The sequence below is a fragment of the Gopherus flavomarginatus genome, chromosome 3 (assembly GCF_025201925.1).
Source record: "Gopherus flavomarginatus isolate rGopFla2 chromosome 3, rGopFla2.mat.asm, whole genome shotgun sequence".
Taxonomy (NCBI): Eukaryota; Metazoa; Chordata; order Testudines; family Testudinidae; genus Gopherus; species Gopherus flavomarginatus.
Window position 1 is genome coordinate 142815696 of NC_066619.1, and position 25354 is coordinate 142841049.

A 25354-nucleotide genomic window follows, 5' to 3' on the forward strand; every position below is an offset into this window, starting at 1 on the left:
TTGCACTCCATCAAATGGGAAACCCAAGAGTTAATCTTTAACTACGATTACGTTCTGTAGGGCCATATGAAGTAGACCTTACCAAGCCTAGACAGTTTTGCTGGTGCAGTTATACCAGTTAGCTATACCAAAATACTCTCTAGTGTGGATACAATTCTCTCAGCATAAGAGAGCTCATACTAGTATAATTGAATATGCATTAGAGTTTTATTGGTAGCTATGTCGTTAAATAAATAAAATCATACCTGTAACCAATGTAGCTATAGCAGCAAAGGTTTTAAGTGTAGACCAGGTTTTAGAGATTATGCACTGAGGTCCCAACAGGGTAACGAACATTTGCCTTCACTGCAGAGTGAACCTGGGGCTCTTACTCAGGTGTTGCTCCTCATCCAGCTTCCATCCACACACAAAGACCTCTGACCCAAGATTAATAGTGTTTTCAACCTGAACTGGTTGGCTCAACATGCTAAGGATGGATTGAGGCTTTCACTTGGGCTCATAACCCACCCCCTTTGCAGTGAGAATGCAGGCTAAATCACTAAAATGTGGTTAATACTCCAATGCCTTCCCCAAATTCCACTTGTGTGCCCAGAAGGAAAAAAGTTCTCCCACAATTCACTGGGAAAGAATCAGAGCATCTCAACTTACTACAGCATAAAGAAAAATGGGACCCCAGTTAGTGCAGCACTAATGAAGGCACAACTTTGAATGAAGGTGTGGCTTTGCAGTGTTGCTGCTCGTACTCAGGCTAAACTAATCTGGGTGCTGATTATCTGAGTTAACTCTGCAGTGAAGACATAACATTACTGATTAATCTCTGATCAGCACAATAAGAAAGCCAAAGTGGAGAAAACTCCATGTTTAGGAACATGCTGCCTTATCCTGGAGTTGGTGTAATGAACTGCGCTCAGGGCTGAAAGCCAAGAACTCTTGGCTCCTAAACCTAGTTCTCACTGGCAGTGAGGCCTTCACCAAGTCCCTTAATCTGTTTTAAGTATCCCCATTTTATAGATGAGGAACTATTAACTAAACCACAAACAACCCTATCAGGTAGCCAAGTGAACATCACTCTGAGGATCTACACCACCATATATGCCACCAGGTATCATTCTAGTTTTGTCTCTCTGAAGATGGAGAGGATCTTAAGGGATGTTATCAACATAGGGAAGATTTTGAGGACACTACTCTAAATGACTGTTGGTTGAACTGGACAGAGGTATACAGCAACATCTACTTAAGTCACATTTCTACCTGATTATTTACAACATACAATTAAGACCTTGTCCATTTTAGAAAATGTGCACTGGTGCAACTAGATTGATATTAAATTGACTTAATTACAATAGTGCAAGTTTTCTAATATAGATTAGCTCTAAGATTACCATAATTGGAAAAAAAAGATTAAGGGAAAATAATATTTTATGCATTTGAGAGCACTATTTCTCCTGTTTCTGTGGATCTTGGAGAAAAACAGACATTTAAAAAATGGGAAACCAAACAAAGGCAGAAGAACCCAGGACTGAGTATATTACCCAGATATAAAAATGCAAAGTATAATTGTTTAAGGGACATGGTCAACTTCAAATCTGGTCTTCAAAAATAAATAAATAAATAAATACAGAAGCAAGTATCATTCTTGGCTGTATGTTAGCTGTGTCCCTTTAACTCCAAGTTCTGTAGCTATTTAAGAACTGATCAGTCCCTACTTTTTGAAGCAAAAAGCACAAGAGGCAAAGCAAGTAGGTCACTCACTATTTCTAGGGTATGAGTATTTAATAAAACAATAGGAAATTCAATTATTTCATGTGTAAATTCAGACTGATTGTCCTCTTCACAGGTTGCTTCAAAGTCAATAACACAGATGTAATCATAGTAACTGTCTCCATTAGCGGGCTCCTTCTGCATCAGCTTCTGCTTCTTATAGTAGTTCTTCAACCTCTTTTTCAGTACATCTTTCACTCCCCTGTATAGGAGCAAGACACAGTATTAGAACTCATATTCCAATACAATTCTGTTCATATTAACTGCTTCATCAATCCAGAAATGAAGCCAAATCTACTGCTTCAGCTTATTCAAAACAGAGTCATAAATGATGCACAAAGTCACTATGCAGTCTAGTTTTATCTTCAAAACAGCTAAATGATCCTGAAGTAGAACAATTTACTTTTCAGTATTCTGAAAAACCTTAACGCTGTGATCCTGCACCCCTGAAGTCAGTGGCAATTTGGATAATGATTACAATGGCAGAAGGTTAAAAACTGGAGAGAGATTTTATTTTTTAATAAAATTATTTTTAAAACCATTGTACAGGGAGTTGCTAGCTGAGAACTGCCATGTTACAAATCAAGAGGTAGATGAATGATTCCAAGATATAAGGAAAAACTGCTTTGAGCAGAAATGAACTGTACAATTAAGGCATTTGGCCATGATTACAATCAACTTAGGGTAAAAAGTCATCCATATCAGATTGTGTTATCACAGTTAACATGATGGAATGGTTGAAGTTCAAGATGTGACCCCCTGTGGGTGCTCCACTTCAGATGTTGGTGCGTCCCAGAACCAATCAGAGATTTACAGTAGCAGTGTCTAGGTGGGTCACGTGTGTGCCACAGGTATCTCGCGGTGCCATTGATGCCGCTTCTAGCATACACATGACTCGATCCCTCCAGTTCCTTTTCTATCGTGGAGTCCTTACTGCAAATTCCGAAGTAGAGGGGAGAAGGTGGGTAGTGGAGCACCCAAAGGACACACATCTTGAAGACCCTCCGATACTGTACAAGGTGAGTAACCTTCTCTTCTTCTTTGAGTTCTGTCCATGTGGGTGCTCCACTTCAGGTGACTGAAGAGCAGTGCCCCTCAGAGGGCGGAAGGGACTTCAGGTTCATTTGCGTTGTAGAGGTAAGTACGGTTAGACCAGCCATGGCATCGGATCCAGATCAGTGAATGTGTGGACGGAGGCCCAAGCGGATGCTCTACAAATTTCAGTTACAGGTGCATTGTTTAGGAATGCTGTTGAGGTCGATAATGAGCATGTGGAATAAGCTCTGATGTGTGTAGGAGTGTCCGTGTTCTGAATTCGATAGCATTGTTGAATGCATGTGGAGATCCATTTAGATAATCACTGAATGGATAATGCGCATCCTTTCTAACGCTCAGTAGTAGACATGAAAAGTCTTGGGGACTTTCGGAAAGGCTCAGTCCTTTTCATTTAGAAAGCTAATGCACATTTAAATGTACGCAACATGGTTTTTGCTGGGAGTCCCATGTGGTTTTGGATGGAATGTGGGAAGATGAATTGGTTGGTTTATTTGAAATGATGATGCTATGTTCAGCAGAAATTCTGGATGTGGTCGTAGTGTGACCTTGTCTTTGAAGAATACTGTGTAGGGAGGATCGGCCATGAGGGCTCCTATCTCATTCACCCATCTGGCGGAAGTAATGACGACCAGAAATGCCACTTTCATGGACAAATGCAGTAGGGAACAAATGGCTAGGGGTTCAAATGGTGGTCCAGTGAGGCATTTCAATACCAGATTGAGATCCCAGGCCACAGTAGGTTGGCGAACCTCTGGGTAAATGTTCTGGAGGCCTGTGTGGGAGTGTTTAGTAATAGAGTGTGCGAAGATCAAGGTCACTCTGATATCATGATGGAATGCTGCAACATCTGCAAGATGTACTTTGATAGAGCTTGTTGCTAAACCCGAGCATTTTAGCTCCAATAGGTATTCCAACACTATCGGTAGTGGTGTTGTGGAGGCCATCAATTATTTCTCTTGACACCATGAGTAGAATCTTTTCCACTTCTTAAATTAAGTATTATGCGTGTCAATTTCCCGCTGTTTAGTCTTGTTCTGAACAGGTTAGATCGCCATGATGGAACCATGCAGGAGCCACACTTGTAGGTGGAGTTTATCCGGATTTAGGTGAAGAGTGTGATCATTGTTCTCGGATAGCAGGTCCAGATAATGAAGGAGAGCTCAAGGAGCGCATATCGCCATGCGCTTCAGTAAGGGTACCAGGCTTGTCTGGGTCACATCAGGACTCTCAGGATGACCATGTCTATTCATATCTTGTGTATTACTCGAGATATCAAGGGGATCCGTGAGAACACGTACATGAGATGTGTCCCCCATGTGATGAGGGAGGTGCCCCCCCAGTGATCATGGTCCCATCCCCACTCTCAAGCAGAACATTGGGCATTTGTAGTTTGTTGGGAATGCAAATAAGTCGATGAGGGGAGAGCCCCGACAGTGGAAAATAGATTGCAGGACTCCCTCCTTCACTTCCCATTCGTGGTCTCAAGAAAAGTATCTGCCTAGCGTGTCCACCGTTGAGTTCTGACAGTCAAAAAGGTAGGAGGCCCAAATGTCTTATGTTGTGGCGTATGCACCAGTTCCACAGTTTCATGGCTTTGGTGCATTGCCTCCCTTCCCCTTGGAGATTGATGTAAACCATGCAGATCGGTTGTCGGTTATTCTGCAAATTGATTCATTCCTTATGTGTGGTAGGAAATCTCAAAGGCATTGAGTACCATGCGTAACTCTAGTAGGTTGATGTGTAAGTGGACCTCCGCAGGAGACCATTTGCCTTGAACCGTGTGCTGATGCATGTGAGCGCCCCAGCCTATCAGCGAGGTGTCTGTTGTGATGACTATTTTAGGGGGTTCTTGTTGGAATGGGATGCCCATGCATACATTTTCTGGTCTTGTCCACCAGTGTAGACAGTCCAAGACCAAGGGTGGTACTGTAAATAATTTGTATAGGCTGTGCTTGCTGGGTATATATACCAAGCTCAACCAGCCCTGTAGGCAACGCATATGTAGTAGTCTTGCATGCTGTACCACAAACGCTGTGGGTGTCATGTGTTCTAGCAGTTGCAGACCTATACGGGCCAGTATTTGGGGGCTGACTCTGACCTCTGAGATAAGATTTGTCAGTGTTGTGAATCAGTTCCGTGATATGGATGCTTTGGCCTCTATGGCACTGAGATGTGCCCCAATGAAGTCCAGTTGCTGAACAGAGATTAGAGTAGATTTTATTTTATTTATCTGCAGCCCTAGATCCCTGAATAGCGTGATCATTATCTGGACTGTGTCCAGTTCTTTGCTGAGTTGGGCCTTTGAGAAGGCAATCGTTGAGGTATAGGAAGATCATTATCCTTTGTTTGTGTAGATGTGCTGCTACTACCACTAAGGTTTTGGAGAATACTCTTGGTGCAGTGGATAGGCTGAATGGTAGTACTCTGTACTGGAAGTATTCTTGTCGTACTGTGAACCGCAGGTATTCTCTGTGAGAGAGGGGTATAGAATTTGAAAATAAGCATCTTGGAGGTCAAGGGCTGAAAACCAATCCTCTTTTTGCAGTGCTGGATATATCATATGCAGTATGACTATCTTGAACTTCTGAGTTCGTACAAACTTGTTGAGCTTCCTGAGGTCCAAGATAGGTCTCCATCCCCCATTATTCTGGGTCAAGAAGTAGTGGGAGTAAAACTCCTTCCCCCTGTTTGCGAAGGCACCCGTACTATGACACCTAGTAGTAGAAGATGATCGACTTCTTATCGTAACAAGTGCTTGTAAGAAGGGTCCCTGAAGAGGGACAGGGATGGGGGTAGGGTATGTGGGCAGGAGGTAAAAGGGTTGGTATAGTCCAATCGTACAATCTCTAACATCCATAACCAAAGCATGGGGACAGGTTGGGTGAAGGAGATTGTTCAGATCCTCAACTTAACTTCAAAACTGTTGTTTGAGTGCAGCTGTTTGAGATGTCAACAGTTGAGATTGAGGTGCTCTCCACTGCTGCAAATGTTATCTTTGGTTCTCGTATTGCCTCTGTTGCTGTCGGTTGGATGAGGAATCTCTCTGTTCCTCTGATATGGCTGGTATCGTCTTCTCTTCGCAGGTGGAGTGTAGATCCTCAAAGTGTGAAGAGTGGCTCTAGAATCTTTCATTGAATGGAACACCTCATCTGTCCTGGTTGAAAATAGTTTTGCTCAGTCGAAAAGTAGGTCCTCGGCTTTGGTTTGGAGTTCTTCAGGTATGCCAAAGGATTGTAACCAGGATGCTCGATGCATAACCATACTTGTGGCCATAGTCATAGCTGTCATGTCCGCCACGTCCAAGGACACTTTGAGGGCTGTTGAAGCAACGAGCTGGCCCTCATTTAGAATAGCCTTGAAATGTGTTTGTTTCTCCTCTGGAAGCTCCTCGTGAAAGAGCTCACCATAATTATCATAACCATATTTAGCTAATAAAGCAGAATAGTTGGTAACTCTGAATTGTAGCATCGCCAAGGAGTAAATTTTTCGTCCGAAAAGGTCGAGCCTTTTGCGTTGCTTGTTTTGTGGGGTCGATCTAAACCCATGATCACCAACCAGTCGATCGCGATTGACTGGTAGATCCTACAGCAGGGGTAGGCAACCTATGGCAGGCATGCTGAAGGCGGCACGTGAGCTGATTTTCAGTGGAACTCACAATGCCCAGGACCTAGCCACTGGTCCAGGGGGCTCTGCATTAATTTAATGTTAAATGAAGCTTCTTAAACATTTTAAACACCTTATTTACTTTAAATACAACAATAGTTTTGTTATATATTATAGACTTATAGAAAGAGACCTTCTAAAAACATTAAAATGTATTACTGGCACACAAAACCTTAAATCAGAGTGAATAAATGAAGACTTGGCACACCACTTCTGAAAGGCTGCCGACCCGTCCTAGAGGATCTCCCAGCTGATTGCGATCTCCGGCGGTGTAGTGTGGCTGCTGCTAAGGCAGACTCTCTGCTTACCCTAGCCCCACGCTGCTCCCAAAAGTGGCCTGCTACTGCCTGCAACCACCGCCCCCACAGCTCCCACTGGCTGGGAGAGCTGCAGGAGCGGTGCTTGCAGAGAGGGGCAGCGCATGGAGCCACATGCCCCTCCTCCGCCCCCTCCTCGGGGCATGTTGACCCCTTCCGGGAATGGTGTGGGGCCAGGGTAGGCAGGGAGTCTGCCTTGGCCTCACTGTGCCTGCCGCCGACCAGGAGCTGCCAGAGGTAAGTGCTGCCTGGTAGGAGGCCAATCTCCATCCCTCAGCCTTCTCCCGGAGCCAGCACCTCATACTCCTTTCTTCACATCAAACCCCCTCCTGCACCCACAAGCCCCTCCCAGAGCCAGCATCCCAAACCCCCTTCTGAACCCCAACACCCTGCCCCAGCCCCTTCCCAGAGCCAGCACCCCATATCCCCTCCTGCACCAACACCTTGCCCCAGCCCTGACCCTCCTCTCAGAGCCAGAACCCTGTACCCTCTCCTGTACCACAACACTGTGCCCCAACCCAGAGCACCTTCCTGCACCCATGCATCTGACGAAGTGGGTATTCACCCATGAAAGCTCATGCTCCAAAACGTCTGTTAGTCTATAAGGTGCCACAGGACTCTTTGCTGCTTTTACAGATCCAGACTAACATGGCTACCCCTCTGATACTCTTCCTGCACCCAAACTCCCTCCTAGATCTTGCACCCCTCACCCCCTCCTGCACCCCAACCCCCTGCCCCAGGCTCAGCCCAGAGCCCCCTTCCACACTGTGAACCCCTCAGCCCCAGCCAAGAGCCCGCACCTCCTCCCGAACTCCAACAGATGTTCTCCAGTTCTTGTAAATTTCTCTGTAGCAGCTTTACGTGTTGGATATGCTCCTATTCACAGATGCAATGTGTTCAACGTTGGGAGACAGCCAGGGAGACAGGCAACTGCTCAGAATGCCAGCAACAAACCACGCAGAAATGGGCTTGCTTTTTACCGAGTTGCCTGTAAATAACTTTGTAGTCATGTTATAATTAATGGAGCTGGAAGGGGGTCTCTTGCAGTATCTTGTGTGATTGGCTTCCACGGCCATGGTAGCTTGTTGCCAGGTAGGCTTGCCACTTGTTTTTGATTGGCTCCTGGCCCCAGGCTCAGCCAATCAGAAAGCTTCAAGTATCAGAGGGGTAGCCGTGTTAGTCTGGATCTGTAAAAGCAGCAAAGAGTTCTGTGGCACTCTATAGACTAACAGACGTATTGGAGCATGAGCTTTCGTGGGTGAATACCCACTTCGTCGGATGCATGTAGCGCAGAAAGTTGGAACAGTAAAATCAGTGATTGGCTGAGGCTCAGCATGTGATATGTACTGTTCTCCGTGCCGGCTTCCCTGGTAAGGGCAAAACAAGTGTCATAGGTGGTTAGGTGGTCTGTAGTAGATCCCTACCATGACATCTCCCTTGCTTTTTTACCCCTTTTATCCTTACCCAGAGACTTTCAACAAGTCTGTTTCCTATTTCCATCTCAACCTCAGTTGAAGTATATAAGACAACACCTCCCTCCCCTTTCAACACTTTATCATAAAGTAAGAAAAAAAATCAATTAAAAAAAATTTCCTTAACAAGTGATCTTTAAAACAGAAATGCAATAAATGTAACAATATCATCTGTTAGGTAAAGCCTCCATTCAAATGCAATTGTAAGATCTGTAACTTTTATCATTAAATTCTGCAACCTTTTTGCAGACTTTGTAACTTCAGTTATTGTTAGCATAGCCTTTTAAGTTTTGTAACCTTTGCAAGCTCTGTGGCCTTCAAGTTGCCACTTGTATGAACTTCCAAGCTTTGTAATATCCCATCCCTCAGAGACAGTGTGAACAAGGGAGCGTATGTGAGACTGGACAGAAAGGAACTGCAAGGAGAGAGGATCCCGGAGCCAGGAGTGTCTGATATAATCTGCCCTGAAAAGGCAGTCATGAAGTGCTGAAAAGAAAAGAAGAACCTGGTATACACGAAAGGAACTGGTCTGGGAATGCTTCTTGGTGACGGACACAGGAAGGAAACTCAGTGAATGTGACAGGAGCCGCCCAGTTCCAAAAATAAGAGGAAGAAGGCATGCACACAAGCCCCTGCTTCTTGACCCTCTCAGCAGGCTGGATTCATGACCAGATCTACCATGCTTCGGCTTCTCGGCCTCCATGCTGTCTCCGGTAACTCTCTGCCTGTATAAGTGTGTGGGTGCATGAGGGTATGAATGCAGTGAATGTGTGCGTGTATGAATAAGCTCCATCTCTTTTCTATCTGACCTAACAGTGGCAATGTAATAAAACTAATACAAGTGTGACCCTGGATTGTTTTTTAGGGGAACCTAGGTAACATTAGTGGTGGAGTTGCTGGGGAACCACCGATAGGGTACACTAGTGGAAAGGAGCGACAAGGAGTAGAGAGCGCATGTGGTGCCTGCTCCCCCTTCCAGGTACACTAGTGGAAAGGGAGCAAAGAATCCTGTGGCACCTTACAGACTAACAGACATTTTGGAGCATGAGCTTTCGTGGGTGAATACCCACTTCGTCAGATGCATGTGTATGTGCATCCGACGAAGTGGGTATTCACCCACGAAAGCTCATGCTCCAAAACGTCTGTTAGTCTATAAGGTGCCACAGGATTCTTTGCTGCTTTTACAGATCCAGACTAACATGGCTACCCCTCTGATATACGTGAGGGTCGCCACCAGTCCTGAGGCATTGGCTGTGGTGTTGTTACAAGCGGACCCATTGCAGAAAACAGCCCCAATAGCATTTTATTCATGCCTTTTAACACCAGTGGAGCAAAAGTTTGGCCCATGTGAAAGGGAATGTCTAGCAGTAATATGGGCGCTGAAAGTAGGGGCGGCAGTGGTGGGAGATAATCCAGTTATTATTCAGAGCACTCACATCCCCTTAAAATATATATTGTCAGGAAAACCCACCCAAGCAGGAGTAAGTAACCCAAAGATGGCTCAGTGGACCCTGGCCTTGGTAAATCGAGGGGTCCAATACCAAAATACCCCAGGTTCTGGGCAACGACCAGGGGTCTTGCTTCAGACAAAGGGGCAAAACATGAGTGCCCTGTGCCAAAGACCAATCTAGTGCCGGTGGGTTGGGTAACCTCAATAGAGCAAGCACAGAGCCTAACCGCACCGGCCAACATTTACTTTTCAGATGGGGCAGCTTGGGTACAAGAGGGGAAAAAAACACATACAGAGCGCAGTCATAAATCTGGAAGATAAGTCAGTAGTGCGAGTTTGGCCCCAAGGGTCAGCACAGCTGGCTGAATTAAAGGCATTGATGGAATGTTTAACGTTTTGGGAGTCGTGTCTGGGACCTTTGGTGGTCTTTTCAGATTCTCAGTATGTGTTAGGAGGATTGACAAAATGGATCCACAATGGGCCAGTAGTGACTAGAGAAGTGCTGACGGGAAGGAGTTGGTCCATCGTAAGGCCTGGGAAGGTGTGCACCAGTGGGTCACTGCTAACCCTAATCAATTGTTAGTAGGATACGTAAAATGTCATCACAGTGCAGACTCGTCAGTGGAAGCCCTTTTTAACAATAAAGTGGATGGATTAGCAAGAAGCCCTGTGGTGGCTGCTGTCACCACACGAGGGGCCCTGCGTCAGCAGTTGAAGCAAGATGGACACCGAGAGGATTGCCCGGTAGTAGTACCAGCATGGTGGGATCAACAGGAAATTATATGTTGGTCCCATGTGTTGGCCCACGAAGGCATGGAAGGGACTCTGCAACGAGCTAGAGACATAGCCCGCTGGCCAGGACAGCGACAGAACATGACCAATTGGGTACAAAATTGTCTTACATGTGCTGCTTTTAACCCACGCCGAACAGGGGAATCTGAGGATCGGCTGCCTTTAGGTCATCAGCGAGAGCCTGGAGGTCCATGGGTTCGCCTCCAGGTAGATTTTATTGAAGGGTTACCACCCGGGGAAGGAGGATGTACCTCGCTTTTGGTGACAGTGGACGCGTTTTCGGGATGGGTAGAAGCGTTCCCCATGAAAACCCATAGCGTGGAGAAAACAGTTAAGGTTCTGTTCATGGAGATCATTTGTAGATAGGGATCTCCTGAGGTAACTGATTCAGATAGGGGACCCCAATTTGTGTTGGCAGTCTGGAAGGCATTGTTGGATGCTTTGGGAATACAGTGAAAGCTGCATATTCCTAGGCACCCTCATAGCTCTGGGCAGGTGGAGCGTATAAATCGTACCATCAAAACAGCCTTGTCTAAAGTCTTGTCAGAGAAGTGGGGGTCTGGACTAAACATTTGCCTTTAGTGCTAGCCGTAATCAGGAGCAGATCTCGGTACAGTAGCTCAGTGACGCCTTTCCAATTAATGTTTGGACGACCAATGCGACTTCTGCGAGCACAATCGGTCCCCTCCCCATCTGACCCCACCAGTCCAGAACTGATCCAACGGTATAAACTTCTAAGGGAGGAACTTCCTCAAGCTGTTCAACTCATGCATCAAACAACGGGACAGGATCAGGAAAAAAATGGACAAGGGGCGACAGAAACCACCCACCTGGCAGGTGGGTGATCAGGTAATGTACACGAAATGGAACACTAAGCCCTTCCAAGCAAGGTGGGAGGGACCATTTACTATTTGTAATAAGGGAAGTGATACAGTGTTCCAAACTGACCGAGGCCCCCAGGGGAAGTGGGTCCGTCAGGGACAGCTCAAGCATATAGGGGGGATGACCCCGACTCCATGTTCCTCTCTACGATAGCCTACAGTTTACAATATTTAAGTCCTTGTCGCAGCTTCTGTTTTTTTTAGAACACCAGAAAGAGCTGGTACCAGCTGAAGAACAACTGAAACGTACCATGGTGCATCATCTCGACAAAACTTCTATGTTGTCTCATGTCCTGTGTTTTATGTTTCATGTTTTATGTTTGTCTTGTAGCGCTTGTCTCATTGCTAGCATTATGGTGTTTGGGAAGAGGGAAGATACCATATTAGGCAAGGAATAGCAGCAAACCATTCTCACAGCCCTCTAATTCCAGCTAGAACCCTCCCTCTCCTTAACCCTCCATCTCCTGCCAAATTGTCAGTCACATACCTATCCCCATGGTGGCCACCTTCGTCCAAAAGCCTGTGATAACTACCCCCTTAGCCAATTGTTTACCTTCCCACCAAATGTTCTGATTTTCATCTAAATGTTATACATGAAGAGGACTGTTTGACACTCATTGTTACATCCTCCGGTCAATATTCTGATATGTATTTCTGTTACTGTGGACATGCTATGTGTAATGAAAATCCGGAATTGTTCTGGCAGTTAAAGCACTGGAATGAATGAGCGGAGGCACGCCGTCCCCCTTTGGATGGTGACCACAATTTGGGGTGACCAAGGGGCGGGAAATATTAGGTAAAGCCTCTGCTCGAATGCAATTGTAAGATCTGTAACTTGTATCATGAAGTTCTGCAACCTTTTTGCAGACTTTGTAACTTCAGTTATTGTTAGCATAGCCTTTTAAGTTTTGTAACCTTTGCAAGCTCTGTGGCCTTTTCAGGTTGCCACTTGTATGAACTTCCAAGCTTTGTAATATCCCATCTCTCAGAGAGTGTGAATGAGGGAGTGTGAACAAGGGAGTGTATGTGGGATTGGGCGGAGAGGAACTGCAAGGAGAGAGGAGCCCGGAGACAGGAGACAGGTGTGTCTAATATAATCTACCCTGAGAAGGCAGTCATGAAGTGCTGAAAAGAAAAGAAGAACTTGGTATGCATGAAAGAAACTGGTCTGGGAATGCTTCTCAATGACGGACACAGAAAGAAAACTCAGTGTACGTGACAGGAGCTGCCCAGTTCCAAAAATGAGAGGAAGAAGGCATGCACACAAGCCCCTGCTTCTTGACCCTCTCAGCAGCCTGGATTTGTGACTGCAGACAGTCCCACCAGATCTACCATGCTTCAGCTTCTCAGCCTCCATGCTGTCTCCGGTAACTCTCTGCCTGTGTAAGTGTGTGGGTACATGGGGGTATGAATGCAGTGAATGTGTGTGTGTATAAATAAGCTCCATCTCTTTTCTATCTGACCTAACAGCGGCATTGTAATAAAATTAATACAAGTGTGACCCTGGGTTGTTTTTTAGGGGAACCTAGGAAACACCATCATTAACATTTTTCAGTTTCCCTGCCTTCCAAATTAATCATACTTTATGTTATGTACTTTTCAAGACTTAAAAGATCCTCTTTATGGAGCGCAATTTAAAAGATAGTATCCAGACAATATCTGTTGGCAGCAGTAGAAGCAAGTGGGCGCACCATTAGGGAGAAAGAGGTAGGGGAACCAAGCCCCAGTTGGTGTTCTCCCTCCCAGTACTCCTGGACCCTGAACTGTGTAGGGAGACCTCCTCATTCCAAGGCCCATGGGCCCTAGCCATGTAAGACTGGGGAACAAAAACTGTTGAGAGAGGGCCACCGAGAAAGACAGCCAACAAGAGCAGAGAAAAGCAGAAGCAGCTGGGACTTTTGGACAGTAATGATTTTTTCAGTCTGGTTGCTTTTTTCACTTTTTAGTCTAAACTTTCTTTCTCTTCAGCCTCACTCCACCTGTCTTCTATGTTCCCCTATCACCTGTCCCTTTCACTCTCTGTATAGCTAATTCCCTTCCATCAAAGTCTCACTTAAAAATATCAAAACAAAACAAAAAGCCAAACATCCCATGCCCCCTACGCACAGCACAGAACCAACAGGATGCCAGCAAAACACCACACTGTTCACTTGATTGTATGTTACATAGCCTCCCTGCAACACTTTATCTTCTCTATTTAGATTATAATCTCTTCATGGCAGGGACTGTTTCTTACTCTGTGTTTGTTCAATGCCTAGTACAATGGGGCCTTCTTATGGATGGGATCCCTAGGTAATATTACAATATAAATAATAAGTACATGTTAACTTAGTTTTCTAAACGCTGAATGTTTTGAAAGACTATTTCAGAACCCTTAAAATTTCTACAGTTCTTTTTCTTCGAAAAGATGACAGAAAACATTTCTTAAGAATCTTATAATTTACAATATCTTTCTACCCAGTTTATGAATAAACGTCATGAATTAGGACAGCAGTGTTATGGGAACAAGGGTCACTAGGCAAATTGTGCTATACACAACTATGTGTAGGTCTCACCAAGAGTATATTTTTTTACAAATGCTGTCTGATAATAGAGGCTAAATTTACCACTTAGATACTATGGAGATGGGATTATGGAAAACCTTAAGATAAATATTTTTAAAATTAATATTCAGATTATTGAAGACTTCCCCTACTTTACTACAGCAATTTTAAAGGCAATCAAATAACAGCTTTGGCGTTCCTCAGAAATGATTAACAGGTTTATAACTAAATCTTACCTGGTTTCGAGTTTGAATTCTGCAAGCTTAGCTCTGAGCTCATTTCTACTCATTCTATTAATGTAACCATTGGTCACAGCAATTTCTTTGTAAACTGGGTCACTGTAATCACTTGTACTGGAAGTGCAATGTTGTCCATTATTTTCTTCGCCATCAAGTCTACAACGCTGCTTGCCCTAGAAGAAAAAGTCTGCAATTAGTTTTAAAAAGCTAAATGGAAGTTAAGTAATTACAACTGACACATACTTCCATCACCAAAACTCAATGTAGCATCATGCAATTTTCCTCACACATAGTATGTATTGGTTTATATAGCTAAAAATACATCAATATGCCAACTATCAGTTTTGAAAGCCCATTCTGTCTCCTTCCCATCATATACCTTTACAATATATAGATCATAGAAAAAAGAAGAGACTGGGATTTAAAATTATTTCTTGGTATGATACAGGGATGTAAAATATTAAATGTTAAACAGCAAGCATTAGTCTTACCGTTAATCCACCCTAACCATTAACCTCCAGCCCCAGGCCGGCAGGATTGGCCCCAGCCCCTCTCCCTTTAATCGATTAACCAGTTAAATATAATTTTAATTGTTTAAATGGTTAACTTTTTAAACAATATTTCCATCCCTAGTGCAACATACCAATGGGGAAAGACAGTGGGAGCAGACATTTGTCACACTTACGTGTAATGAAAGTGTCACTCCTCCTAGAAATGTGAGCAGTCAAAGGCTTAGCTGGATAAGGGAAAATATAAGAGTTTCTACACCAATTTTGACCAAGATTTGTTGGCAAATGTGTAACAGTGTATAAAGTCAAAATGACAACTAAGCTTTATAGTTATTCTGTTCAGGAAAGGAGCTGCAAATTCACAATTCATTCTACCACATCTCACTTTAAATCATTGTATCTAGGTGGTCATCTACACTAAAGGCTATTTCACCCAAAAAAACCGTTCTGCATTTTTGTACACATGATGCATTGTAACTTCTTCTGAAGTTTTCTCTGATTGTCAAGTTTGAAAGAATCTACAAGCTGCCATCACTTCTCATTTCTACAGATGGTTCTTCCAGCTCAAGCACATGGATAGAGTAATATGTAAGCTTGCCATCCTATTTTCTATGCCATCCTAGAGAGGATATCAGTCATCAGAGCTGTCAGAAAGGCCAGTATCTTCCATTGGCACTTAATTCATGTAACTGTTTTGATCCCCACTGCAGGTGGTGCACTGTCTCAGATCACGTTTCTCTTTGAGGCTTTGCAGAGTTTTGATGTGAAGGATGTGTCCCTCCATATTATAATCCACCCAGTTTATCAGAAATACATCACATTGTGCAAGAGACTAACACCAACAGCAATGGATTCTACCATTTGAACTCACTGTACCCCAAAAGTGTTCACCAAGCGTCTGGCAGTAGTGTCAGCAAACCTGAGAAGACCTGGTATTTGTGTTGTGTACATGCATATCTCACTGACTGGTCAAGCAGAGATTATTCATCCCAAAAGATGCAATATGCTTTCAGGAGAGCATCAGGAGTCTCCCATCATTGGGCATAAGACAAACTTGAAAAGTTCACTTTCACCACTGTGTAGGCAGTGGAGTTTATGGAGCAGTCCTGGATTACAAATCTTCTAAAGCTATCTCCCAAAGGGCAGATTCCAGACCATGCTCAAAATTATCCTTGAGTTTCAGGTAAAACTCTCTGAGACAACTCTCTGATTTTACTTTGTACTGTTAGCATTCATGCATATAATATTATTGCTCTAGTAAAAAGTGGCTAAGATCACTGCAAATTTGGCCAAGAACAGTTCATCAGCCCCATCTCAATTGCATGGATCTCCATACACCCTGCAGCTGTGCTCTCCTATTGAGACATGGTCTAAAACAGAACATGTTTTCAAAGGCATCCACTTCACTCCAACTCCTTCATTTCCTTGGATAACAGACACTTCAGGAATAGGCTGGGGAATTCACTTAGGTCAGTTCACAACCCAAAGCCCTGGGACAGTATGGATAGCACTTAAAAATATACATTATAAAAATGACATTCACTGACTGATTTCTTTATGTAAAATATGAAATTGTTTCTAAATAGCGAGGTGACTGCTCTTCAATGAAAACCAGTGACCTGCCAAGTATTGAGATTAACAGAGAAGACATTTTAAACAACACAGAACCAAAGTTTGAATACATTTTACAAAAGGTAAATCAATTGTAAACAGAAATGAAAGCATAAAACGTTTTAGCTGAAAGAATGTGCCAGCCTTAGGGCCTGTTGAAAAAAACAGGGGCTTGGATAAAATAATAAAACATTTACTACAGAAGACTCAGCTCAAAACACATTGGTAACAACTCTATCAGGTAAACTGCAGGATTTGGGACTACTGTTGTGGAACAATATCCATATTTTTCTTGCATTTTTTTAAATATACATGCAGGTCTCTGCCTTAGCCAAGATTGTCACCAACCACATGAAACTTATGTACAGAATGTTTTTTTTATTTGTCATCAAGTTCCTTCAAAAAGCAAGACTAGCCTAATTTAACAAGTATCAAAGAGAATGGACGTTGATCTATATAACAAGTGCAGATTGTGCCTCCTGAGACACTTTTCCAGTTCCCTAAGTATACCCCTTGATCCAACCACTCTGCAATAGGTCTCTTGGGATACACCTCCCATATTGCTAACCATGTCACATAGCAGGTCCAACTATACTTGGACCCTGACAAAAGTTCCCCTTCAGGGGCCTGTAGTCAGTAACAATATGCAGTGACACCGGAGCATTTTCTGCAAAATAAAATATGATACATTTTGCTCAAACAGTACACAGAGATTTGAGAATTTGCTATTTTTAACCTATGATACCTACAGGGACCAAGGATTCCCAGAGGATTCAGGGAGTCTGGGGCAAAGCAATTTCGGGGGCCCCTTCCATAAAAAACAGTTGCAATACTATAGAATACTATATTCTCGTGGGGGCCCCTGTGGGGCCCAGGGCCTGTGGCAAATTGCCCCACTTGCCCCCCCCCCCCCCGCCCCGGGAAGCCCTGACAAGGACAGTGTATTACTTATGGCTTTCCCCATAAGCCCCCAGGTCAGGGGTCGGCAAGCTACAGCACGCTTGCCAAATGTGGCACGCAAGTCGATTTTTAACGGCACGCGGGGCGGACTGAGCTGCTCAGCCCGCCACCGCTCTGGCGCTTTCTGCCACTGGCTCCTGCCAGCCAGAGACCCTCCACCAGTCTCACTCAGCACCTACTGCCGGCCTTGGGGAAGGAACCCCAGGCTGGCAGGGGGCTGAGACCCCAGCTGGCAGAAACTCACGGCTGAAGCCCCAGATTGGCGGTGGACTGAGCCACTCAGCCTGGAGCCGCTCTGGGGTTTCCGCCGCAGGCTTCTGCCAGCTGGGGTCCCCCCTGCCGCAGCCCCATTCAGCACCCACTGCCGACCTGGAGGAAAGAACCCCAAGCCGGCAGGGGGCTGAGACCCCAGCTGGCAGGAGCCCATGGCGGAAACCTCAGAGCAGCCCCAGGCTGAGCGGCTCAGCCCGCTGCCGCTCTGGGGTTTCTACCACGGGCTCCTGCCAGCTGGGGTCCCCCCTGCCGCAGCCCCACTCAGCACCCACTGCCGACCTGGAGGAAAGAACCCCAGGCCGGCAGGGGGCTGAGACCCCAGCTGGCAGGAGCCCATGGCGGAAACCTCAGAGCAGCCCCAGGCTGAGCGGCTCAGCCCGCTGCTGCTCTGGGGTTTCCGCCGCGGGCTCCTGCCAGCTGGGGTCCCCCCTGCCGCAGCCCCATTCAGCACCCACTGCCGACCTGGAGGAAAGAACCCCAGGCTGGCAGGGGGCTGAGACCCCCGCTGGCAGAAGCCCGCAGGCTGAAACTCCAGAGTGGTGGCAGGCTGAGCCGCTCAGCCTGTAGCCGCTCTGGGGTTCCCGCTCCTGGCCCCTTGCCAGCCAGGGTCCCCCCCCCCTACCGCAGTCCCACTTACCTTGCACAGGTGCCCTTCCAGACAGGGTCCAGGCCTCTGGCCCTGCTCAGCCCTACCGGGGCCAGCTCACTCACCTCAGCTGCTGATCTGGGGTTCTGTGTGCTGACCTCCTGCCAGCCGGGGTCTGGATCTCCAGCCTTGCTCAGCCTGGTTTCTGGCCTGGAGTCCCTGCAGACCACCCTGGGCTCTGCTCCTAGCCCTGGATCAGTGCTCTGCAGCCTCCCTACTGTGGCCCACTGTCCCCAGCCTGGGACAGTGAGGGTTGCACACGAGACAAGAGGGGGTGCAGCTGAGCACCGCCATCTTAAAATTGCTTATCTCAGACCACACTATGTTTGACCTTGTGCCTGCCTTCTATCGCCATTTTTTTCCCCACTGAGAGTTGAAGGAAATATTTGACAAAATGGCAGCTCCTAAGAAAGTGAAGCTAGATGTCTGATCATTTCAGTCTGCTTAGACAAACGCATTTGGATTTATTGAAAAGAAAGACTGTGCTATTTGTGCTTTCTGTTATGAAAATGTTGTTTGTCGCACGTCAAGTGTTCGATGACATTTTGAAACGAAGCATGAGAAAACCCTTCTTGACGAAGCAGACAAGACTGAATCAATCAAAAAGGAGATAGCAGCCTATGAGAAGCAAAGGAGTGTTTTTAAAAGCTTAAGTTTAAGTAAAAATCAAGCTACAGAAGGAAGTTACAAGACTACACAGTGCATTGCAAAAACCGGAAAGCCGTTTACAGATGGGGAATATATAAAAGAAGTTTTTCTCAGCAGTTCGGAGATTTTGTTCAATGATTTGCCAAATAAAGATACAATCATATCTAGAATAAAAGAACTGCCCATCTCTGCCAGAACAGCTGAGAGTCACATAAGTGAAATGGCAGAAAACATTAAGGAAAAGCAGACAACTGCATTGAAAGACACAGCAGCGTTTAGTGTTACAGCTGATGAGAGTGTGGATATAAACGATGTTCCACATTTGACAGTTGTTGCAAGATACTGTGCTTCTGATGAAATCCAAGAGGAACCTTGTTGCCTAAAACCCCTGCATGGCACAATAAAGGGGGAAGATATACTGGAAAGTTTTGTAAACCATTTTGAAGAACGAGGAGTTGACACCAGAAAAATATTTTGGGTGACAACAGATGGTGCTCCTGCCATGGTCAGAAAACAGAAGGGATTAGTAAAGTTGCTTGAAGATCAAATTGGCCAGGCCACAGTCAAATTTCACTGTGTCATCCATCAAGAAAACCTGTGTGCTAAAATTTCTAATTCAGAGCTTAATAATGTGATGAATACAGGGGTGCAAATAGTGAATTTCCTTGTTCCTCGATCTGCTTTGACTCACAGACAATTTCAAGCACTGCCAGAAGAGATGGACAGTGCTTATAATGACATCCCACTTCACAGCAACATTCAGTAGCTAAGTCGTGGCAAGGTTTTGGTGCACTTTGTAAACTGTTTTGATGCAATCAAGGCCTTTTTGTTGGAAAAAGAACAAAACTACCCTGAACTGGATGATGACAAATGGCTGTGTAAGATCTTGTTTCTAACTGATATCACCACTCACCTAAACGAACTCAACCTCTGTCTCCAGGGTGCAGGGAAAACAGTTCTGGATCTTTATGAAGCCTGGAAAGCATTTGTTGTGAAACTAGCAGTTTTTTCCAGGGATATTCAAACTTCTACTTTTCTGCTACTTCCTCAACACATAAAAGAGCTATGGACACGTTGCACTGTCAATGTCGATGAGACTGGAAAGTACATGCAAGAACTGGAATCAGAATTTTCTGACAGATTTCAAAATTTCCAGCGATTTGGCCTAATGCTTTATTTTCTAATTAAACCTGAAAAGTTCAGTGAAAGTGACTTGGATTTGTCTGTATTTCAGTGGATGCGTGTTGAAGATTTTGAAATGCAGCTCATTCAGTTAAAAAGATCAGAATTGTGGGCATCAAAGTTTGTGGATCTGCAGAGCGCACTTGAAGCTACTGAGAGAGAGAGAGAATGGGGCCTCTATTCTGACCTGCTGGACATCCCAGCCAGTGAAATTTATCTGTTTGAAGAAAATTGCGTTTGCAATGCTTTCAGTACTTGGATCCACATACCTGTGTGAACATGTATTTTCACACATGAAAACTGTCCTCTGTCCCTCTCAGAGCCGGTTAACAAGTGATCACTCAGAAGCCTGTGTGCAGCTTAAAGTATCCAAATATGTGCCAGACATTGGAAAACTCAGCAAGGAAAAGCAAGGGCAAGGATCACATTAAACTGATAAGATCTGCATTTTAATTTAATTTTAAATAAAGCTTCTGAAACATTCTGAAAACCTTGTTTACTTTACATATAACAGTAGTTTCGTTATATATTATAGACTTATAGAGAGACCTTCTAAAAAACGTTAAAATGTATTACTGGCACGCGAAGCCTTAAATTAGAGTGTATAAATGAAGACTCGGCACACCACTGCTGAAAGGTTGCCGACCCCTGCCCTAGGTAGACATGATTTAGCCTCAGTGGCCCCTCCCCACTCTCTCTGGGCACCAAGTTACAGCTTTGCTTGTCAGTTCACAGCCTGCTGACACTCCGTCCCACCCCCACCAACACCTTTTAACAGAGCAGCCCTCCCACCAGACCTGAGGCTGAGCGGTTCCTCTTTCCAGCTGTAAAGCTGCATATTCCATCCACTCTCAGTCTTTATTTAAACCTAATTTAATGGTCTCAGTTTGCACACTAATTCCAGTCTGCAGTTTCTCATTGGAGTCTGTTTTTGAAGGGTTTTTTTGTTCAAGAATTGCGACTTTTAGGTCTGTAATTGAATGTCCAGAGAGGCTGAAGTGTTTGCTGACTGGTTTTTCAATGTTATAATTTTTGACGTCTGGTTTGTGTCCATTTATTCTTTTGCGTAGAGACTGTCCAGTTTGGAGGTGGATGGGTCATTACACAAACTAAAAACTATTTCCCCATGCTAATTTTTCTACTCCTGTTACTCACACCTTCTTGTCAACTGTTTGAAATGGGCCATCCTGATTATCACTACAAAAGTTTTTTTCTCCTGCTGCTAATAGCCCACTTTAATTTATTACTCTCATTAGAGTTGGTATGGCAACCCCCATTTTTTCATGTTCTCTGTCTATATGTATGTGTACGTGTATATATAGATCTTCCTACTGTATTTTCCACTGCATGCTTCTGATGAAGTGGGTTTTAGCCCATGAAAGCATACGCCCAAATAAATTGGTTAGTCTCTAAAGTGCCACAAGTACTCCTCATTCTTTTTACTTATTCTGGTATAAGTGCCCTTTCCCAGGTTAGCTATGGAAAGGTTTTAAGGCCTAGTCTACACTTAAAAACTTAGGTTGACATAGCTACAGCACTCAGGAGTATGAAAAATCCACAGCCTCCTGAGCATCGTAACTATCCTGACCTAACCTCATGCAGACACAGCTAGGTCAACATAAGAACACTTCTATTACTGTAGCGACCATCACCTGGGGAGGTGGTGTTTCTACAGCGATAGAAAAACCCCTTCCATTACTGGAGTCTGCATCCACACTAAGGGGTTATGTTGGCACAGCTCTGGCACTGTAGTTACATCCTTGTAATCGTTTAGACTAAGCTCATTATCAGAGTTAACTGCTCCACAAAAGCATAGCAAAAGCCCGGCATTATCACTTAACTAGAACACGGCCGGTACAAGGATAATTTGCGCCCTGGAGCATCACTTATTATAAACTTTCAAAAATGAATACAGTGGAGTCACATCTTACACGGGGGTTAGGTTCTAAGGTTATCGCATAAGAGGAAAATCGCGTATAGTAAAAATTACGATAAAGTACAGTACACATAGTATACAATAGAACAGGGGTCCTCAACCTACAGCACGTGTGCCAAAGGTGGCACGTGAGCCAATTTTTTTTTGTAATTGCAGGCTGTGGGTCCCAGCCACCGCTGAGACTGCAGCCAGCTTGGGGTTCCATTCACTCAGCCGGAAGCAGACTGAGGTGGGCTGGTAGCGGGCTGAGCAGGCTGGCAGCAGGACTCCACTGTGGGTCTGGGGTTCCGTCTGCGGGCTCCTGCCAGCCAGGGTCCCAGCCACCGGCCCCGCTCAGCCACTGCCAGTCGGGGTCCCAGCCGGCGACTCCACTCAGCCTCCTGCCGGCCTGGTGAACGGAACCCCAGGCTGGCAGCAGGCTGAGCGGGGCCAGTGTCCAGGATCCTTCCAAACAGCTGCTCCCAGTCCTGACCATGAAGGAGAACAAGCTGCTCTAAGCCAAGAGCTGGGCTGGCAAAGACTGGTGAGGGCCGAGTGGAAGTGCTGAACACCCCAAAAAGCACGTGGAGAGCCTTGGCAAATACATGGTTGCTGTTTGCTGGGTTCCCGTCAACAATCTTTGCTCAGAAAGAATTATTCTAGTTCAGGGCTGGTGTAACCACTAAGTGATCTAGGCAGAAACGCAGGGCACCAAGATTTGGGAGCACCAAAAAGCGGTGCCCTCAATTTTTTTTTCACTACTGTGGAGTCACATCTTACGCGGGGGTTAGGTTCTAAGGTCAGCATGTACGAGGAAAATCACATATGGTGAAAATTACCATAAAGTACAGTACACACAGTATACACTGGAACAGGGATCCTCAACCTACAGCACATGTGCCAAAGGTGGCATGTGAGCCAATTTCTCCTAATGACAGGCTGCGGGTCCCGGCTGCCGCTGAGCCCACTGCTGGCCTGGGGTTCCGTTCACTCAGCCGGCAGCGGGCTCAGCAGGTCGGCAGCTGGAACCCCGGCTGGCAGGAGCCGGTGGACGGAATCACAGCCGAGGTCCCAGATGCCGGCCCTGCTCAGCCCAGTGCCAGCCGGGGTCTCAGTCAGTGGCTCCGCTCAGCCTCCTGCCGGCCTGGGTGAATGGCCTGGGGTTCCATTTACCCAGGCTGGCAGGAAGCTGAGTGGGGCAGGCGTCTGGGACGCCGGCTGTCAGGAGCCAGTGGCTGGAACCCCAGACGGGCAGTGGGCTGAGCTGCTCAGCCCGCTGCCAGTCTGGGGTCCCAGCGGCCGACCCCATTCAGCCCGCTGATTGTAGTTCCAGCTGCTGGCCCCTTGCCAGCTGGGGTCTCAGCCGCTGGCCCCACTCAGCCTCCTACCGACCCAGATGAACGGAACCCCAGGCTGGCAGCGGGCTGAGTGGGGCTGGCGGACGGGATCCCGACTGCCAGGAACTGGTGAACGGAACCCCAGACAGTCAGCGGGCTAAATGGGGCCGACGGCCAGGACCTCAGACCAGCAGGAGGCTGAGTGGAGCCGCTGGCTGGGATCCCGGTTGGCAGCAAGCTGAGTTGGCTGAGCGGTCCTGGCAGCCAGGACCCCTGTCTAGGGGGCAGGCTCAGCAGCGGCCGGGACCCGCAGCCTGTCGTTAAAAAAAAATTGGCTCATGTGCCGTAGGTTGAGGACCCCTGTTGTAGTGTATACTGTGTGTACTGTACTTTATGGTAATTTTCACAATACATGATTTTCCTCGCATGCGCTGACCTTAGAACAGGGGTCTCAAACACGTGGGCTGCATGCGAGCTCCTCACAGCCCCCCCAGCGTTTACCTAGAGCAGCTCTGGCCCGGGGTGCACCGCCTGCTTGCCCTGCCCCTGCGCTGCTGGGGGAAGCAGAAAGAATGTGAGAGAAGAGAGGCACAGGGGCATACGTTGATGTTGCTTCAGGCACCACCCCCAGTAGCTTCCATTGGCCACAGTTCCCCCTTCCCGGCCAATGGGAGCTGCTCGGGGAGGTGCCTGAAGCAACAGCAACACATGCCCCTGCCCCTCTCTTCCCCAAACTTTGTTTTGCTTCCCAGAGCAGCATGGGGGCAGGGCGGGTAGGCAGTGAGTGCAGGGCCAAAGCCCGCCCCCCAAGCTCCTCCTGCACCCCAACCCACTGTCCTGAGCCCCTTGCTGCACCCCAACCCCCTGCTGTACCCTGCACCCTGACTCCCTGCCCTGAGCCCCCTGCTGCACCCTGTACCCCAACTCCCTTCCCTGAGCCGCCTGCCACACCCTGCACCTGACCGCCTGCCCTGAACCCCCTGCTGCATTGCACACCCCAGTCCCCTTCCCTGAGCAACCTGCTGCACACTGACCCCCCGCTGCACCCTGTACCCCAACCCACTGTCCTGAGCCCCATGCTGCACCCTGCACCCCAGTCCCCTTCCCTGAGCAACCTGCTGCACCCTGACCCCCTGCTGCACCCTGTACCCCAACCCACTGTCCTGAGCCCCATGCTGCACCCTGCACCCCAGTCCCCTTCCCTGAGCAACCTGCTGCACACTGACCCCCTGCTGCACCCTGTACCCCAACCCACTGTCCTGAGCCCCATGCTGCACCCTGCACCCCAGTCCCCTTCCCTGAGCGACCTGCTGCACACTGACCCCCTGCTGCACCCTGTACCCCAACCCATTGTCCTGAGCCCCATGCTGCACCCCACACCCCAGTCCCCTTCCCTGAGCGACCTGCTGCACACTGACCCCCTGCTGCACCCTGTACCCCAACCCATTGTCCTGAGCCCCATGCTGCACCCCGCACCCATCCTGCACCCCCTGGGAGAAGGGAAGGTGGAGCTGGGATGGGGATTTCGGGGAAGGGATTGGAATGGGGGCAGGGCAGGGGTGGGACCTCATGGAAGGGGCGGGGTGGGGGCAGGGCCAAGGGCAGCGGGGGAGGGGGTGTCAGTGATGCGGCCCTCGGGCCAATGTTCTAGTCCTGGTGCTGACTGGAGTCTGAGCCCTGGTTGGACCCTAACCCCCGTGACGTGACTCCGCTGCAGTGGCCTGTCCCCGAGCAGACACACGCAGTGCACCACGGGAGGAGACCCTACGTCCCAGGGCCGGCGCGTGAGCGCAGACAAGTCCCCCCCACTGAGCGGGGGCTATGGCTGCGGCGCTGCGGCCAGTCACACGTGACGGCGGTTAGGACCGTTGGGAGAGGCGGTCACGAGGGCTCTCCGGGGGAGGGGGAGGGGCAGCACTGACCGGGCTGTGAGCGGGCACCACCGCCTCATTGTGGGCTCCCTGCGGCCGGTTCTCCTTCTGCTCCTCCATGGCCCCTCCGCGCCCCGCCTCTCCCGGCGCCAGGAAAAGGCGGAGCCACCGCTCCCTGGCGGCCCTGGCCACGCAGGGGCGCCCGGCGGTGACGTCGCCACGCAGCCC

At 47.2% G+C, this 25354-nt stretch overlaps 1 protein-coding gene across 1 annotated transcript in view; it reads right to left on the minus strand.

Annotated features, from left to right (window-relative positions):
- Positions 1–25294, minus strand: part of ERI1 (exoribonuclease 1) — a 34192-nt gene extending 8898 nt beyond the window's left edge. Inside the window, exons 1-3 of the mRNA XM_050948322.1 lie at positions 25178–25294; positions 14172–14347; positions 1753–1963 (exon numbers count right to left, since the gene is read on the minus strand). Of these exons, the coding sequence (XP_050804279.1) occupies positions 1753–1963; positions 14172–14347; positions 25178–25246 (456 nt within the window). The 5' untranslated portion in view covers positions 25247–25294. The remainder of the gene's footprint in view (positions 1–1752; positions 1964–14171; positions 14348–25177) is intronic.
- Positions 25295–25354: the final 60 nt, after the last annotated feature.